The sequence below is a fragment of the Lycium barbarum genome, chromosome 10 (assembly GCF_019175385.1).
Source record: "Lycium barbarum isolate Lr01 chromosome 10, ASM1917538v2, whole genome shotgun sequence".
Classification (NCBI taxonomy): Eukaryota; Viridiplantae; Streptophyta; class Magnoliopsida; order Solanales; family Solanaceae; genus Lycium; species Lycium barbarum.
The window spans coordinates 117,540,680-117,559,774 of NC_083346.1; the positions used below are offsets into that span (position 1 = coordinate 117,540,680).

The following is a 19,095-nucleotide window of genomic DNA, read 5'->3' on the forward strand; positions in this document are numbered from 1 at the left end:
TAGAACAAGTAAAACTTGCATTTTGTGGTCTAGCGGTCAACAAAGTGAGACGTCTTCAGTTCAAATTTCAATAGAAGCAAAAAAAAATATATATATATATATATATATATGAGAAAGTTGTCTTCATATGAGTTATAGGTAATGAACGTAAGTCGTAAAATCAACCACTAATATATGCATCATAGTAAGTAGCAGACATTACACCCCTTTAGAAAGCGACCCTTTCTGAAACCCTCCATGAATCCGAGATTGTTCGTGCACTGCACTAGCCTTTTTTTAATCTAAAAAAGGGGGGAGTGCTTGTATCATAAAGAGTTGAAACATTGGTGGTGAGGAAGTTGAAATACCACCTTGATTCCGTTTTACTATTACTGATCTGAGAACTCATTTTTTATCCAAAGTAGACAATTATATCATGCAACTGAAACAATATTGACCCATTGATTTATGTAAAGCCAGTTGCTCAGTCTAAAGGAGTCATTCAGTACACAATTATGTCTCATTATATTATTGCTTGATAATCAGTCGCCTACACCTATTTCAAACTACAAGCTAGCAATTACGCGAAAACAATGAAATTCCTAGTGCAGTAATCTGTTTGTGCTGATCCGCAGTAGAAAAAAATCTAACATCTAATATGTTCTTCCGTTAAATGTTCTCTGAATTACTTTGCCAGAAAGTGTATGTATATATCTCAACTCAGCGCGCTTGTTCCTAAACAATGCACCTTCCACCAAGGAACGAAGCAAATGCAGAGAGTTTACTGCTAAAATACCTGTTCTTGCACACGGATATGCTGTAAGAACTGCTTAAAGGGACATGTCATGCAACAGGGATTTTGGGTTCGCCTAAATTTACAAAGGCCTGTGCTCGAGCCATGCGTCCCAATGCCGCATCCCAAGAGACAAGATGATTCATAAACACATTAACATAGTTTGCTTTATCATTCTGTGAAAAGAGAGGAAACAAAGACAGACACATTAGAAAGAATCTCTTTGCAGAAAGCAGAAAGGAAGAACTATGGGTCACCTTGTAATCCAGATAATAAGCATGCTGCAAAACAGGAAGAACAAGTAATAATGAATGTATCTTTTCTCAACATAATTGTATTAGCACAGGGAATGCAAACGCTAAAAGGTTTGTGATTTCTTTCAGGGTACATGGGGAAATAAGGGCAAAATACAGAACTCACCTCCCACAAGTCCAAACCGATCAGGGGCTGCAGAATCAAAGAGATACCAAATGAACATGCCAGTACTGGTAAACAATAATATGTAATTTCTATGGAAGTTTTACAAGTTATTGAACATTAGGAAAGATAATCCTCACGATGTCATTCCACACAAGAGGGTTGACAGCATTTGATGTTTTAATAATTGCAAGACGCTTCTCCTCTCTGTTCACTGAAATAATCAAATTGAAGGTGTTATCAAAGAGCCTGCATGGACTGTTCAACTGTGGTTGACAATGCCTATAAAGACTTTCCAACTGGGGATCTAGAGGAATAGTGAATATTTGAATGTTGAGAAAAATGACCATGTCTATGACTAGAAATTGCAATAACCATTCATCAACCAAACTGTCATGATTATACAAGAATTGAGTCGACAGACAAGATGAAGTCCAGAACTTCATTCTGAACTCGGTCTGTACACACACTGTAGAAGAGACTCAGGCCAAAATCTAAGCTTGATCTTTCTCAATTTTAATGATGGGAACTGGAAATTTAAGTCCGAGTTTGAGAAACAAAAAGCACAAGTAATCCTTATAAAACGGTCTAGTTATACAACTGACCACTAGCTGTCCCAGAATGAAGTTGCTTAATGATATGGTTTGGAGAAACACATAAACAAGGAGAAGTGAAACAACATCAAAAGAAGAGTGCAGAAAGAACATCAATTCTAGTTCCCAAATACTACAGCTTTCTCATTACATTAAGAGCAGCTGAAGAAGAAAGTAAACAAGCGTAAAATAGATATAGAGCATTAGCTATATTTAGCAACTTACAGACGAGCCAAATCCATCCAGAGCCAAATAATGTGAGAGCTGCTTCTATAAACTTCTCCTTAAAGTTGGTAAATGAACCAAAATCCTTCTCAATCAGCTGAAGAAGTCCTAATTTTGGCATGTCACCACCTCCCGGTTTCATGGATTCCCAGAAGAAATCATGATTCCATACCTGGAAAGAATAAGATCCACAAGTTTGTCCTTGTTAAATTTAGGTTCACAGAATATACACAAATGAGGTGAAAGAGAAGCTCGATATCTTCTTGATTGGAAAAATTCAAAAAGTTAAAGAGAGAAATTCAACAGAAAATTCTTTTTGGGGAAAACCACAAAATCCTCAGAGATATGAATTTGATGCTTGAATGATTCTTAAATCAGAATCCAGCTTGCTACGTCCGACAATATTTTTACTTGTAGACTCCATTTTATACATTTATCTTTCAGCAAAAGGTCTTCCCTCTGTCTTCTCTCTTCTTATTGGTAGACACATGATGCTCCCAGTCAAGTTTACTGTGGCCTCCAACTGTCTCGGTGCCACTTTCAACAGTAATTTACATATCTAAATACAAATCCAAGAAAATTATTCCTATGTCCAAAATATAGCTAAACCCCTCCTACTTGGGATATCTCCGCATTGAACTCCTTTTCTCCACCAACATATAGATGAGTACCAAAAAACTAAATGTGTCATCAAACATTAACAAGTTGACAAGACATCTAAAAGAGATGCTTCCTTTAATGAGACTAACACGGGACTGAATTGAAGCTCCTGACTTGCATACCAACTGAAGAGATGATTCCTTTAAGATGGCAGGAATACCAACTGAGGGCATTCAAACTTTTGCTTATAGGTATTAAAAGATAAATTCGGCCTAATCAAAACCCCTATTATGGTTATAATTTGCTTGGTATTCCTCTATATCAGCATTTTCCTGGGACTCATGTGCATACATGAACATTCAGTAGTATCAATTTCCAAGAGTATTTTCACTCAGAATAAAAGAAAATGTTGTTCACCATAAGAAGCGAAAAAGCACAATAAGAAGCGAAAAAGTACAACCTACAAAAAGTTGTCTTATCAGAGAGATTTACATAATACAAGAAAAAGGCTTCTTTTAATAGTATGGATAAATTTTTCACTCCTGTTAATAGTGTGGATAAAAATTTTGGACTTTGTTAGCTCCCTGCTCTTAGCTTAGATACTGTAGAGGAGTTAACTTAGTATCTTCTGTTGGCATAAATCCATGTGTGAAGTTTTGATGATTGACAAAGTAAAGACTGTTTTGATGATTGAAAAAGTAAAGATTCAGAACTAGTAAATCAGCTGAAGGAGCGAAGAAACTGCAGAGAAGAGCAAAAATATGAATCAGGTTCACATACACATCAGACACTAACTGAACAAAGGGCAACTGAACTAAGGGTAATGAAATGAATGCAAAGATAAGTGTCAATGATGATGGAAGAGGAATGAGAAGAGTTGACCTAGCGGAAGTTTGCTCAGAGTACAAAGCAATGATGTAATGATCTAGGAGAAAGAGGTATGATGGTTGGAACAAATCCATAGACATTTTCCATTAGAAGTCCATTACATAGAAGCAGATCAGAGATGCTGAGCAAAGGAGATGGAATGATGAGTGCACAGGTGAATGGAACTGGTCAAAATACATGTACCAGATACAGACAACCACAGTCCAAGAGGAGAGAATGAAGTGGCCTGATCACAGAGATGTTTAGTGTATAGCATGAATGGATTTATGAACAGAACAACTGAACAATGCAGCAAAGGGAGATAAGATGACTCGGTGGAAGAAGCAGTTCATTGAAGAAATAGAACAAGTATGCAAACTGCTCTATACAAAGGAGTCATCAAGTACAGTGGAGGAATCGGTTGCAGTGGATGAATAACCAGCAGTGGTGAGTAATAAAGAAGAGGAGAGGTGAAGTGACTCAGACTCAGAAGACAATGTTCATAAGGAAGAAATTGTTCAGCCATTGTAGACAAAGCATGTGAATCCAGTTAACAGAAGAACTAGGTTTGCAAACATGTTCCATCACAGAGCAAGAACAAAATCAGAAGTCAAACAGTGAGTCAAGATTGAAGGCATGATTTATTCCAGCAATAAATAAATGCATGTGAAGCAGACAGAAGCAGAATAGCACTTGATCAATGAAACAGGTCTGTCAACATGTTCCATCATCCATACCAAAAGCAGACTCAAGAAGAAGTCAGAAGCATGAATGTGAAAGGGATGATGAAACAGGTTTAAGAACATGTTCTATCTCAGACAGTGCAGAGATTCAGAGGCAGACGAACCAGGTGGATGAAATAGGTTCGTGAACATGTTCCAGGGCAAGTCCTATAGCAACTAGGATTTGCAAAATTATGGAAAGAACTTGGCAGTCAAATATGAACGATTCATTGCCATATTTGTAGGGATTAGTAAGCCTCCTACACGTACAAGGAGCGGACTCAATAAGACAAGAATCCAAATACTACACAAACCCTACGTGCGTGTCATAGACTGACTAGGAAAGGGTTTTGTGTTCACCGACCTGCGGAGCATAATGTTATAAATACCCAGGTCTTTCCAAGAAGAAGTTTGTGCACACACAAAGAAAGAATTCAGAACATTGTGTTGTCAAAAGATATATCCAGCATATTCAAGAATCCGGGGTTGCATCCCTAGTACACAGAGAAGGATCGATGGAGCTGTTTTACTAAATAATGTTCCCTAGTTCTGAAGTCTAGATTTGTGTATTAGGTTGGTTTATCGATTTGAATCTTTATCCGCTTATTAAGAAGCATAAAAGGTAGATACAAACTATTGTAACTCCAAGTAGGAAGTTTACTACTTGGAGATAGCTTGCTAGTCAGAGGCTGGGTAGCAAGGTTGGGTTTAGAAGTTAGGTTACAGAGAGTGTAATTGTAACTGTTGGCTCTTGTTGTAGTGAAGCTGTTGGGGAAATCCTACAGGTCTGTAGGCCGTGGTTTTTACCACCTTTTAAGCCGGGTGGTTTCCATGTAAAAATATTGTGTCCTTTACCTTCCTGTTGATTTTTATTCCGCAAACTCATTCATAGAACAGGTTAGGTAACGTGTTCTGTCCATAGGCGAAAAGTAAGTATACATTAGGACAGACAAGAAACTAACATCTTCTTTTGTTATCTTTGCAAATCTACATCTTCTTGATGCTTTATTAATGTAATTCCTTCCTTCATTAAAAAAAAAAAAAGTCTTCTTCTTCGATAGCAAACATGCAGGGGATCTTTGCTGAACTAAAGACCATGAAATGGGATGTGTGGCATGGCATGCAGCAAAACGTGTAGATTCCAACTCTTGCTTATACTACGTGCTCCAAAGCAACTAGTCTTTAAGACAATGGAGTACTCACTGATCAATTTTGTGATAACTTCATCTAAAAGTTTAAGCTGTTAGAGATGGAATACATTTATTTATTTATTCATTTCATGTCTGAGATCCTCTCGTTCGGGCCTAGATCTCATTTTCTGGGTCACGCGCATGGAATATTTCATAGATGGTGGCAGTGAGATTCAAATGTAAGATCTACCATGTTTGATCGTATGACCACTTATTTAAAAGCTAAACCCGTGAGAGGACACATTAATTTATTTCGTTTACGTCTAGTAGTCAACATGGAGAATTTTCTAATGATTTTGTTTTTTTTAACATTCTTCCATTTAGAAGTGACTTTTTGTCGAAACATATCTGATATAAGAGTATAAGACACAAGTTGCAGACAATAGTGGGTAGGGTGAGAGTGGGCGAAGGAGGGAGAAATTGAAGTATAGAGGAAGAGAACCAAGTCAGATCCAGGAAAGAATGTTTTAGCAGCCTGAACGAGAATTTAGGACCAACTTTCACATGGAAAAGCTATAACCACATTGTTCGAACTTAAATACAAAAGGCTTAACTTGGAGATTCGAAAAACTGAGATGTCTAATGAAAAACCTCAAGAGTAAATTAGGACATTGACAGAATAGGGGATTACAAATGAGAATGTAATTTATAAAGTCGGCACACGATTTTATGGAGTGAAAACTATGTAAAACATCGCACGAGTGATTATTAGCACATAATAAACTAATATGTGTTGAAAGGTAACATTACTAGTTATGCTCCTCTCAAACTTATTTGTATCTCTTCGGGTCTCTTTGACAATGCTGTACCTTTTCTTTTATATGATTTGACGTATCAAAATACTTTTCCGGGTTAAAACTCATGGGTTCCACCGATTGACCCTCCACCTGTCTGTTGCATCGGGATCTATAGATAGAGAATCTTTTCGCATATGAAAACTATTACTCCCAATTTATGTGGCACAGTTGGAATTTCGAGATTCAAACTTCTAAACTTTGACCGTGAATTCAAACATAGAAGCTTTAAGTTTTTTGAAATAAAATTTATATATTTAGAAACTACGTAAAAAGTACTAAAAATCACAATAATTAACAACTTAAAATATTTAAAAGGCATATAAAGAAGTTCCGGTCAAAGAAAAACTTGGTTGACTCTAGCAAGGCAGAAGGAGAACTCCCATCTAACAATAATATCTGGTTTTCCTAGCAAGCAACTTGCTTAGACATTTCGTTTAACTATTGGAGATAAATATTCATAAGCTCACAATGTTGGCTACACATAATATTAAAAGAACAACCAATTATTTTTCAATGAAGATGCAAGATGGCGTGATAGAGTCTTGAGGCCATTACCTGGGCAGCAACACCGAATTCAGGTAATGGATTTCCATTGTTGTATGTTACTTTGATAAGTTCGTCCATGGTGCATCCATAAAGCATGTCATTCTTCTCAAGTTGTTTGTTAAGAGCTTCAACATAACCGCAATGATGCTCTCCCCAATGTACCTCGAGCATCTTTTGACTCATATATGGTTCTAGTGCATCCTACAACGTATATGTTAAATCAGTAGCCATTAATTAGGACATTGCATATCTTGGTGTGATTTATGTTTACTATTATTCTTTTTTGGAATTATCTATCAAAAGCCAACAAAACACAGTAAAACTTACAAGCTTATAAGGTGGGGTTTTAAGGCCATAATAAGCAAAAACTTTTGGTACCCCGCGAAGGCTTCTCTTCTGCTTCAAACCCTGCAATATAAACACTACTATTTAACACAGGCATACAGAAGATAGAAAAGACAAGGGCGTAGAGTCAGAAACACCTACCGCATTTGATACTCTACTGGGTATGCTCGACAAATCACTAGTCGCCAACAGTTGTCTAGAACTTGAAGTGCAAACACTATTACAACAACACCAACTCATTTCCTTTCCCTTTGCTCAGAAACGCATCACTGCAAACAAAAAATTAACATCATTGGGTCCATAGGAGAAGCACTTAGCTCAGTTTAGTATTTGAGGCATTTTAACAAACACATTGTCGGCGTAAATAACTTACACGCCGAGAATGACTTCTCTGTATAGTAAAATTGTTCCTTCAATTATCAGTTTGCCCTCTCTTTAGCTTCTCCTACGAGTGTGATTATGTCTGTGTGCTTTTCTTCCTTCTTCGCTTTGTCGGTGTCTTTTCCCGCTCAATAGATATGAGAATGTTAGAAGATAATGGTGTTCTAAGATATTTCCTCACTAGTATGAGCCCGTTTGGATTTGCTTATAAGTTCTGTTTTCAGCTTTTTTTGAGTGTTTGGCTGATCAGCCTAAAGTCATTTTATGTTTAAAATAAGCTCAAAAAAATAATTTGGCTCATTTGATTTAGCTTATCTAAAGCAGCTTATAAGCTGAAAACAGCTTATAAGCCAAAAAAAATAAGTTAGACTACCCCAACTTATTTTGTTTAGCTTATAAGCTGCAAATAGCTTATAGGCATAAGCCCATCCAAACAGGCTCTATGTCATTTATTGGGCTACTTCATATGGCCCACAGATATAAGCCCCAAACTCCCAATTAAGGAGCCAAGTGCATAAACAGCGGCTTTTAGGACCTCTATTTCAAGAATAACCGAACTTTATAAGAAAAAATTAAAAATCTAACTGGCTCCTACTACGCCTACCGCGAACTTGAATCATCACATGGCTGCTAAAACAAGCTAAGCTTCACACGGCCATGCTGCCCTGAGGAAGCTAAAAGACCTTCTTACGGTCGAAGCCTCCGCAACATGTTGTAGAGCTTTTACATCCCCACTTTAAAACGCTCATTCCTCTGTTTTGAAGTGATTCTCATTCTCGCGCAACCTTCTTAAGCCGAAAAAATCCAGGCAATAGTCTCAAAATCAACTCTGAAGTTGAATTAGTGGGCCTGAAGTTAGAAACTTCACGTCTCGTGTCTAAATTTGAACTGAGTTTGAAAGCAGTTCAAATGCATACATGAGGGTTGAAGTTAGGCTTTGGCAAGATGGAACATTAGTGTTACACCCCGGAAAATTTCACGTTATCAAGACTGTAGATGACTTAGTATGAGCTCAAGGAGAGTAAAGTTATATAAGGATTAGGGATGAAGATTATATTATATGAGTATAAGAATAACTTATATATGACATTTGGAGACCGTATGGTGTAAATCAGTTAATACGTTACTTGATGAATAGCCCTCGTAATTGTAAGTTAAGGTGGGGCCTACATGTCGGGATTTTATAAAGGACATATGAAAAGTTATATGAGTAGTACATGGGAAGTTGAGCAAGTCTTAAGGAGGACCCTTAAGCCAAATATGGGCATAAGCCCTCCAAAAGGATGATTTAAAGATACGTTTTCGGATGATCTGAATAAAAAAGGCCAAAACACCATTATAGGTTTGGAATTTGGAAACACACCAAAAATGAAAGTTGTAGATAATTGAAATAGATTTCCAACCATAGGTCGTGGGTCCTCATACAATATCAGGATCAAGAGTTATGACCTTTTTACTGAACGAACGCGCAGGCAGTAAAATAAGCCTACGCGAACGCGCCCAAAGCCCATGCGAACGCGCTGAGTAATTTTTAGTTCGGTTAAGGCAGATTCTGGAAAGTTATAAAAGGGGGCTTACCCCTTATTTTTCATTCCACACACCCCAAATCCTCTCCAAAATTCTGGAAACTTTCCCCCAACTCCCAAACACCAAATTTTAGCCCAAATCAAGTTTAATCTCCGGATTTAGGTTCCGACAGCGTATAGTTGCGGTTATAAAATCATATTCCGGCGAGTCTTGCCTTGAAATCAAGGTGGAAAGTGAAGATATTGTGGTTCTAGTGGAGGAAAAGTATGAATCTTCCTTTATTGATATTGATTTAGGTTTGTTTATAAAGATAAAGTTATTAAATACTCGTATAACGAGTTGTTTAGTTGAGAAAATTGGAAAAACATCGTAAGGGATGTTTTATGAAGCATACTGGTATTGATGATGTTGTTGTTGATGTTAGTATTGTTGTTGTTGGTTGTTGGTTATTGGATTATGATTTCGGGCTAGGCATATAAACAGGGGAGATGCTGCCTAATTTTCGGCAGGATATGAAGTAGTTTACTTTGAAAGTTTGATATAAGTATACGACGATAAGTCTAACGATAGTATGAATTCTCTCAAATGTAGATTTGCGAGCTCGGAAGGATAAACGTAAGTAGTTAAGAAGAACAAGAAGGTATGTTAAGGTCGTCCTTTCTTTCATTTTGGCATGATCCTATGATATGAACGAACAAGCGAGTAAATGAGCTTCCATATTACTCTACTCTTAGAAGCACTAGGAGTACTTCAGTCTTGATGATCATGTACCCCTGTTATGATGTTCCTTCTGTTCATGGGTCTCGAGATTTCATGTATTAGTAATGCTAGCTCAGCAGTTGTCCACCTGAGTTAGTGTGGCATCATTTTATTCCGAGAGTTTTATGTATTCATTTCATTTATCAATTGCATTCATATTCATATGCATATTGACCCGTGACCAGAAGGCATTATATACGCGTATATTATATGTATATGGGGTATGGAGAAATGGATAGGCGTTATATACGCATTACCACCTGATCAGTTGGTGCACCTTGATGATTATATATGGATCGAGTCGTACGTTCCTCGGCACTATTATATATGGATCAAGCCGTACGTTCCTCGGCACTATTATATATGGATCGGGTCGTACGTTCCTCGACACAATTATTTATGGATCGGGTCGTACGTTCCTCGGCACTATGACCTATATATATGCATGAGCATGATTATCATTGAGAGCATGTATGTTATGCGCCCACAGAGGCATTGTCAGTATACAGATTTATGCAAATGTTTTCAGATACTCAATCATACAGATGCAGCTAGACAGTCAGTCGGTTTCAGATATCAGATTCAGTTCATGATTCTTATGTTATATTACTTTTATGCCTTACATACTCAGTACATTATCTGTACTGACTCCTCTATTGTTCGGGGGGTTGCGTTCATGCCCGCAGGTTCAGGTAGACAGAGAGAGGATCCAGCTCAGTAAGATTTCCCCTTATCTGTTGTCGGTGCGCTCCTCTCGATCCAGAGCTGCGATCTATTTTGGCACGTTATTTTGGGATGTATATGCATGTATGGGCATGATGGGAGCCCTGTCCCATCCCTTCTACAGCTTGTACTCCTTTAAAGGTTTGTAGAGAGTTGTACATAGTTGGGATGTTATGTAGCCTTGACGGCTCTTATTGTTGTACAATATATGTAGCGGCCTAGTCGGCTGGCATCGTTCCTTCCATCTTATGTATGTACAAATTATGCAGAGTCTATGACGACATCTTTTCATGAGTCAGTATAAGTTGGTTTGAGCTACTTATGGGCCCTTGTTATTTAATGTTATTCAGATATGAGTATAGGGGTGTTTGGTCGCTAGAGATCAGGCACTCGTCACGACTCATCGGCTTGGGTCGTGACAGAAGTGGTATCAAAGCAGTTATGTCCTAGGGTTGTCTACAGACCGTGTCCAATAGAGTCTTGTTTATGGGTGTGAAGCGCGCCACATTTATAAACAGGAGGCTACAAGGCATTTAGGATGGTTACTCTTCTTTCATTTCTAAGATCGTGCGATAGAGCCAAGCTATAGGAAATGAAATTCCTTATACTAACCCTTGATTTCAGCAGAAGAATGGTATCAACAGAAGAAAGTGAGTGATGATATTGGAAGTTACAGAGGTAAGTCACTTCGTTGAGGCTACGTTATTAGAATATGTATTTATATGATAATGGATTGGTTGTCATAGAGGTAAGTCAGTGTAAGTGCAACAGAGGAATTGATTAAATGTATCTCCTGATGATAAGTTCAGTTATAAGTTTGTGAACTAAACAAATTGAATGAATCAGTACAAATGTAAGTACGAAAGATGTATGTTGGATAAGCTAAGAATATTGAGTATGATTGAAATGTAAAGCTGAAGAATGAAAGGGAAAGTAAATAGGAAGGTACAACCGGGCAAATCTCTAAAGGATCAAGTACATCTTGAGGTGTGATATATGAGGTAAGTTTCGACATCTTTGTACTTTTACTTGAACTTGGGAGCCCTGTGTGGCTGAGATATGTCGTGTATATATATATATATATATATATTAGCCCTGTGAGGCATTGTTGGTATTTGCTGCGTGCAGGTTTTGGACAGCAAGAAATATAGAGGAAACTCTGCTGAAATTTTCCTAGAATTTAAAGGAGATAAGATATAAGCTTGCAATATGTCCTAACGAGGAAAAGATGTTGTGTAAAAAGTAATGGCAGGATGGGATTAAGTTAGGAGTATCGTTGACGACTATAAGAGATGAGTTAAATGTTGTTGAATTGATAGTAACGGTAATTATAAGACCGACATTAATATGGTAAAGAGAAATACTAGAGTAAATTAAGGAGACTGGTAGTACTAAAACATGACATAGAAGAGAAAGGGTAACTCCAATAGAGTGTGATACTAAAGTATTGATTGGATGGATAAGCACAAGTAAAATACGACAAGTCTATTAGAAAAATAAAGTAACAGCATGACTGAGACAGGGGTACGAAATACGAAGGGTTATAATGAATTTGAATACATTGGTCAAACAACTTATGTGGTAAGTGTAATAGGGCTGATTATAAAGAGTAACAGGTTATGTATGCTTACTTCACGAGTTTTATTCTATTTTATAAGCAGGCTTGCGAATGAGATCAAGAAGTGGCACTCTATAGAGTTGATTATGATCAGGATATAATGAGAACGTAGCAAGAACTGTAATACAAAGTAAGTAAAGTATAGCGAGAAAACAACTAAAGATGTGACATGTTCTATATGAATAAAGAGTGAATGCAAATGTGAAACCAATAAGCGAGCCATGGGGCAGTAGATAAGAAAGCTTATAAGACCTTGTTAGGGGAAAGTCCAACATAGAGGTTTCGCAATGATAGAAATGATAGCAAGCAAAAGGAAAAATGAAGTTAGGTTGAAAAAGAAATCAGAGAAAAGTGATATGGCAAAGTAGTAACAGTTTGTGATTTGTACAATCGAGATCACAAGTGATATCTTTGGCTGGATGTAAAAGACCAAGACTACGGAAAGATGAATAATGAAATAGAATGATTTTTAGGAAAAGGATAAGCCTAATAAGGATGAGAGGGGATGATCAGAATGAACAGAATAAGTTTTGGAAGCGAAGAATGGATTGTATAGAAGTAATATATTCTAAAGGACAAGGCGGTACTGAGTTAAGAATAGGGTTCCTTGTTTGAGGAATAAGGGATTGATTATAAAACGGGAGGTAATAAGATAAATTGAAGAGGAAAGAATGTAAAGGAATAAGTATGGGTATAGAAAGAAAAGGAAATAAGCGAAGTACGGGCGCTTAAGAAGTAGTCGTATTATGAGAAAAGGAAGATGTATCTCCTACTAATATCCTATACCAATACATAATGAGTAAAGTATATAAAGGAATAAGCTGGAAAGAAAAATGTGGCCATGAGTTATGAGTTTACTGTACGACGATAAAGCGATAAAGCAAGGCTATCATCAACGACAAATACGTTATAATTATGATTGGTTTTGAAATCAATGTTGAGTGCAACACGAAAGTAAAAGAGTATGAGGCATAAGGGGTATTAGTTGCGCATGAGACTTAGATCATTGAAAACATAGATGGCGGGTTTAAGGGAAAATGCATTTACGGTTACTATAAGTCGATTACGGGAAAGAGAGAAATAACTTGAGATGGGAAGACAAGGGAAAGATGATGCTATAAGTGAACTCTGAGTATTGAAGAATGGGATAAGTGACATTACATGGAGGGTACGGATAGCTAGACATACTACTATTTCGAGTATCCCTATGGGACAGAAGTTGTTAATTGGAGTGGATGTAGACATTGACTCGTAACTAACGGTTGAGCTAAGTAAAATACATCCTTGTTTGGATTGCCATGCTAGTTGTATTACTTGATTACAAAACTATAAGATGAGTATGTTAAGACTTCACACATGAATTACCGTAGCTATAAATTATGGGAAATGGCATGAATATGATGCGGTATAATAAGGGAATTGAGGAAAGGGATGTATGAATTCAAGATTGGAAGTGAGTTAACGGGTTTGAGAATGGTATAAGTAAGACCCTTAAGGGGAGGGGGGGGGGGCGAGTAAGGAAAATACAAGTGTAGAGATTGAAACGATGGATCCTAAGATGTGACAGATATAGACTCTAAAACAAAAAGTGAGAGTTATGCAGAAATGAGTCTAATAGCTAGTAAATAAATGAACAAGAATCGAGCGGGTATCTGAGACTGCACTGAAAATCATTGGTGAAGACCTTGAACAACATGACATTGGGAGCAAATAACTCAAGGAATATTATAAAGGATAGCGATGCTATACTGGAATAAAGTCAAAGGTATTGACAGTAGAGTCGTTTGTTAATGATATTGCGATATATAAGTAACAAATAAGAAGGGACATAAAGTTTTCTATAGTAGAATATAAGATGTGATAATCAAGGGACAAATAAAGGAAAGAAAATAGTATGAGGAGATAAGTTACAACACATAGACAAAAGAGTTTTGGTATGTAAGGGAAGTTTACGAATAAGATTAGATGTTCATACACGAATCATAGAAGAACGGTTATGTAACCTGCAAGTATTTATATGTCAAGAATGAAACCAATTGGGTACTTAAAAAGAGGAGTAAGAGGTAAGCAAGAATAGTGTGTTTGTGATACTCCGGGCCAGTTGAAGGAAAATATATGGTAAATTGAGTCGAAATGCTGAGTTGGAATTATCATTAAGGACAAATAGGACAATTACTCTGAATATGATATAAGTATATGTTATATGTTTCCTACGATAGCCCTGGGGTGTGTTAGATTACTTACGAATTCGATAGGATCATTGAATAAGGGGGGTTTTACCAGAAGAATATTATGCCTTGGAACTTTTATTTTTGTATCATTGTGGTTATAGCGAATTTCCAACAGTTTACCGGAGGGTTATGAAATTCTCAAAAATTATGAAGCCTTTAATGAGTCAACGAGGGACACCTACAAGTTATAAAATCTCATATAAGGATTTGGAAATAATATGAACTGATCATGATAAGTTTCAAAAAGGATATATGTGTAAGTGTTTGAAGTCATAAAGACCAAGTTTTGAAGGGATTGGAAGTCAATCGGATTGAGATTAGATCAGATCGGCAACTGGTGACATCTCGGGTAATAACAAAATGAGTACGAAAGGATCATCGCTTCAAGAAATTGAGATAACTTCATAATTCTGCAAACCACAGTTATGATTTATTAATCTGATGATATGCAATTTAAAGAAACTATGGAAAAGAACATAAGGTGGGTGATTGGCATAAGTTTAGTTTCGATCACGTGAGTAAGACTCCAAACAAGTAAGAAAATGCTAGCAAGTGCAAGTAAGTATATTGATATCAACATCGGCACAAACTGTACTTCAACATTCGCGGACGAATGTTCCTAAGGAGGGAAGGATGTTACACCCCGAAAAATTTCGCGTTACCAAGACTGTAGACGGCTTAGTATGAGCTCAAGGGAGAGTAAAGTTATACAAGGATTAGGGATGAAGATTATATTATTTGAGTATAAGAATAACTTATATATGACATTTGGAGACCGTATGGTGTAAATCAATTTATACTTTACTTGATAAATAGCCCTCGTAACTGTAAGTTAAGATGGGACCCACATGTCGGGATTTTATAAAGGACATATAAAAAGTTATATGAGTAGTACATGGGAAGTTGAGCAAGTCTTAAGAAGGACCCTTAAGCTAAATATGAGCATAAGCCCTCCAAAAGGATGCTTTAAGGATACGTTTTCGGATGATCTAATTTAAAGAGGCCAAAACGCCATTATAAGTTTGGAATTTGGAAACACACCAAAAATGAAAGTTGTAGATAATTGAAATAGATTTCCAACCATAGGTCATGGACCCTCATACAATATCGAGATCAAGAGTTATGACCTTTTACTGAACGAACGCGTAGACAGTAAAATAAGCCTACGCGAGCGCACCCAAAGCCCATGCGAACGCGCTGAGTAATTTTTAGGTCGGTTAAGGCAGATTTTGAAAAGTTATAAAAGGGGGCTTACCCCTCATTTTTCATTCCACACACGCCAAATCCTCCCAAATTTTAGCCCAAATTCTTCTTTAAGTTTATTTTTGTATCATTGTTGGTTTAAATATTAGCGCTGCTATTAATTTACATTCAAAGTTCAAACTGGATGTTTGGGTTTAGGTACGGCTGTTGACTATGTTATTTCCTGCTTGCAGTACGGCTGCGAAACATATTTGACCCTTTGGGTGTGTTTGGTATGGATAAAAATATATTTTGAAAAATATATCTAAATTTTCTCATGATTGATTAGACCAAATATTTTAAAATATATTTTCTCAAGAAAAATAAATTATTTGAAAATGAAAAAAATGACATTTCAAGCTCATTGTCTCCTCTCACTCCCAACGCCAATTCTTTGACCATCCCACTCACAAACCCTCACGACCCCACTACCTATCCCATATCACCCGCATAATGTTTTCGTAGATTTACATGTAAATGTTTTCGGGATAATATGTCACGCTTCGAACTATAGCCTGGGCGTAATACGACACTCGATGCCTGACTGTATATGACCGAGCGAACCGCATGACTTGCTGAATCAAAATGGGACATGAGTTGATGCGGAACATAATAAAACATGCATGACTTGTAATAAACGCGGGGATTAAAAATCATAAGTCTGAAGATAATAATTTATCATGAGTGCAGAATAGTCTGAAAACGTAATAAGTAATGAACCAATACTAGTTATACAACTCTGAACATCTGACATGACATAACTGGACTAGTCTATGAAACCTCTGACATGAGTCTGACTGCTAAACTGTTTACCAGGAGAAGGCCTCGGCATACCTTAACTGCAAAACTAACATGAAATATAAATACTGAGTAAACCCCGAATGAATTGGGGCTTACCAAAAAGTTGATATGAGCAGTGTGCTGACGAGCTGATCCATTGTCCTGTAAATCTGCATCGTGAAATGAAGGCCCCCAGGAAAACAAAAGGGGACGTTAGTACATTCGAATTGTACTGGTATGTAAAGCAACTGAATGAAATCAGTAGAGCAATCTCATACCTTGTCAGGGGTATAAGACATAAACATGACATGAAAGGATCCGTTCAATAAAACATGGAGGAATTGTCATAACTGGGCAGAGCGATCCTTATCCTACGGTGGCAAGCGTAATTTCAGGCTATCTGAGCCTTCTCGGTAATCTGTGCAACTCCCAAAAACATGAACATGACAATAGGTGGCATCTGAGCCCATGGTTTTCTCAAACACAATTTGTAAACATGAATTGTAAGTATAATATAACATAAATATATAATTACATAATATACTTGTATGGAAGCACCTCATAATTCATATCTTATATGTAAGAACCCTGGAATGCAAAGTATGGGTTTTCATGGATTTTGGACAGATTCTCAATAATCAAAATAGAATATCAAGAATACAATAATGAATTATCAATACAAACATAGTATATCATGGTACATGAGCTTAGGGTTATTATAAACATGTCTAGAACACTAGTTTTGGTGAAATTTTGTATAATCATGGAAGAATATGGCGTATGGAACAACAATGATGTTCCCACACATGGATAGAAACCCTACATACCTTAATAGATCCAAAAACTTGAGAAAAGTCCGACTCTTTGAAGAAGAATTCCAAAATATTGAATCTTGAACCTTGAGATGGGTTTTCTTAAAAACCCTAAGTTATTAACATATGCTTATAATTCATGTATAATCGTTAAAATTCACTTGGGAATACATGAGAGGGACTTACCTCAATGTATGAGGATGAGGAGAAGAGAGAAAATTCGTTCTAAGGTTTGAAGAAGTGAAGAATGGAATGAAAAATCAGGAAAAACGCACTTAAAAAGATTGCAGAGATCGCACGTCAAGAAGGACGTTTTGCGTGCCCAGCAGCGGGCGTTGCCTGCGCACACACTAGCACGCGAACACGCATGCAATGGACTTTGCTTCGCTACCCGTCTGCGCGAGACATGGCCTTGGGACGTCAGTCTGCACGCGTTGCATGCCCGTGGACGAGCACCACTGATAGCTCTTTAGTAAAACGTGTATAACCTTTTGCACAGATGTTCGTTTGACCTACATGATATACCCTTGGAAAGGTATTTCAAAGATTTACAACTTTCAAAAAGGAACTTTTCCCAAATTCGGTATAGATTCTTCCGTATACTCACTTTAAGTGAGACCTGGTGTAAACACACTTGAAAACATGCTCCGTAGGGTAGCTTCCGAATTTACTTTGCCCAAGGACTCTTCTTATGTCTTGATTGGGTTTCAAACACTCTTTCTACACTACTCTTATTTTCATTATAACCTCGCCTTACGAGCCAAATCTCAGCCCGAATGCACGACGTGTTACATAATATTTTTTTTTCTTACTTGTGAAATATTAGAAAATAAGTTTAAAAAATTCACTTATTTTGATTTTTTTTTAAAGGAAAACATTTTCCTCCATAACAAACAGACCAATAAATATACAACGCATGTCTTTACATACATTTGAATTATCAAACTGGTGTTAATATATTATTCCCTTCTATTCAAAATAAGTGTCCACTTACAAAATCAAGAAGGAATTAATTTTATTTTTTCAGATTTGCTCTTATTTACTCAAGGCAACAAATAACAAGAGCCTTATTAATTAAGGATAGTTTAGTCAAAATAGCTATTTTTTCTTCTTCTAGGAGTTAATGTTTTTTAAGGAATATGAAAAAAACTAAGTGAACACTTATTTTAAACCGGAGAAAGTAGCAATTAGTTATAGAAATTCATAGCTAATCTGACCGCTCTCCATTTTTTGTTCTCTTTATTTCCTCAATGAATCATCAATACGTTATATCTTGAGTCAACTCTCATTCATGTGTTGTAACAATATTGATGAGCTCATATTGCCGTATGTGAAACTACCACTACGTTAGCACAAGTCAAAACTAAAAGAAAATGGAATTAGTGGATATATGTTCAGCTCCAAAAACTTAACTTTTTGTTGTATGACTTGTTCTTGTTTAATTAGCCTAAAAGTGAAATTACCAAAATAGCTTCTGTGAGGTAGATCTTTTAGAGTTTAGTTCCATAATATCGTTCGTTTATTTTTCCTCTTAACAATCATTGCCAAAGTGATTTTTAGGGTAAGAATCTTTATATTTCTCATCTGGAAGACTCATTATCTTCAGTTCATCATCAAGACCTTGTTTTAATTAATTAAATCTAGACAATTAATGCAAAATAGATATGTATTACCCTTTTAAGTAAGAATTTGAGGAAATGAAGAGAATAGGACATGAAAAGAAATCTAGTATCTCATAAAATACATGTGATGTGTTTCTTACTTTAATTTGAACCTTGAGTCATTTGAGTGTGAGTATAAATTTCCTACGAGCATCTTCTTAATCATAATAACACGTCCAAACTAGCTTGATAGGAATGTTGTAAAAATCTTGTAGAACGTTTTGTATTAAATTATATGAGATTAATACAATATCCTGTAAGTATAAAATAAGGCTTACATTATCTTT

The 19,095-nt window shown here is 36.6% G+C and overlaps 1 protein-coding gene across 2 annotated transcripts; it reads right to left on the reverse strand.

Moving 5' to 3' along the window:
• Window positions 1-422: 422 nt before the first annotated feature.
• On the reverse strand, window positions 423-7,655 carry LOC132614989 (superoxide dismutase [Fe] 3, chloroplastic-like). 2 transcript variants are annotated; one of them, XM_060329543.1, is made up of 9 exons: window positions 7,448-7,651; window positions 7,216-7,343; window positions 7,057-7,137; window positions 6,739-6,930; window positions 2,008-2,179; window positions 1,330-1,403; window positions 1,193-1,219; window positions 1,030-1,053; window positions 423-948 (listed from the first exon to the last, which is right to left on the reverse strand). In XM_060329543.1, exons 2-9 carry the CDS (start codon window positions 7,312-7,314, stop codon window positions 823-825), a joined length of 795 nt encoding a protein of 264 aa, XP_060185526.1. In that variant the 5' UTR covers window positions 7,315-7,343; window positions 7,448-7,651; the 3' UTR covers window positions 423-822. The 2 variants fall into 2 exon arrangements, with proteins under 2 accessions (XP_060185526.1, XP_060185525.1); XM_060329542.1 differs by having other exon boundaries at window positions 423-1,053; window positions 7,448-7,655.
• Between the last annotated feature and the right edge of the window lie 11,440 nt (window positions 7,656-19,095).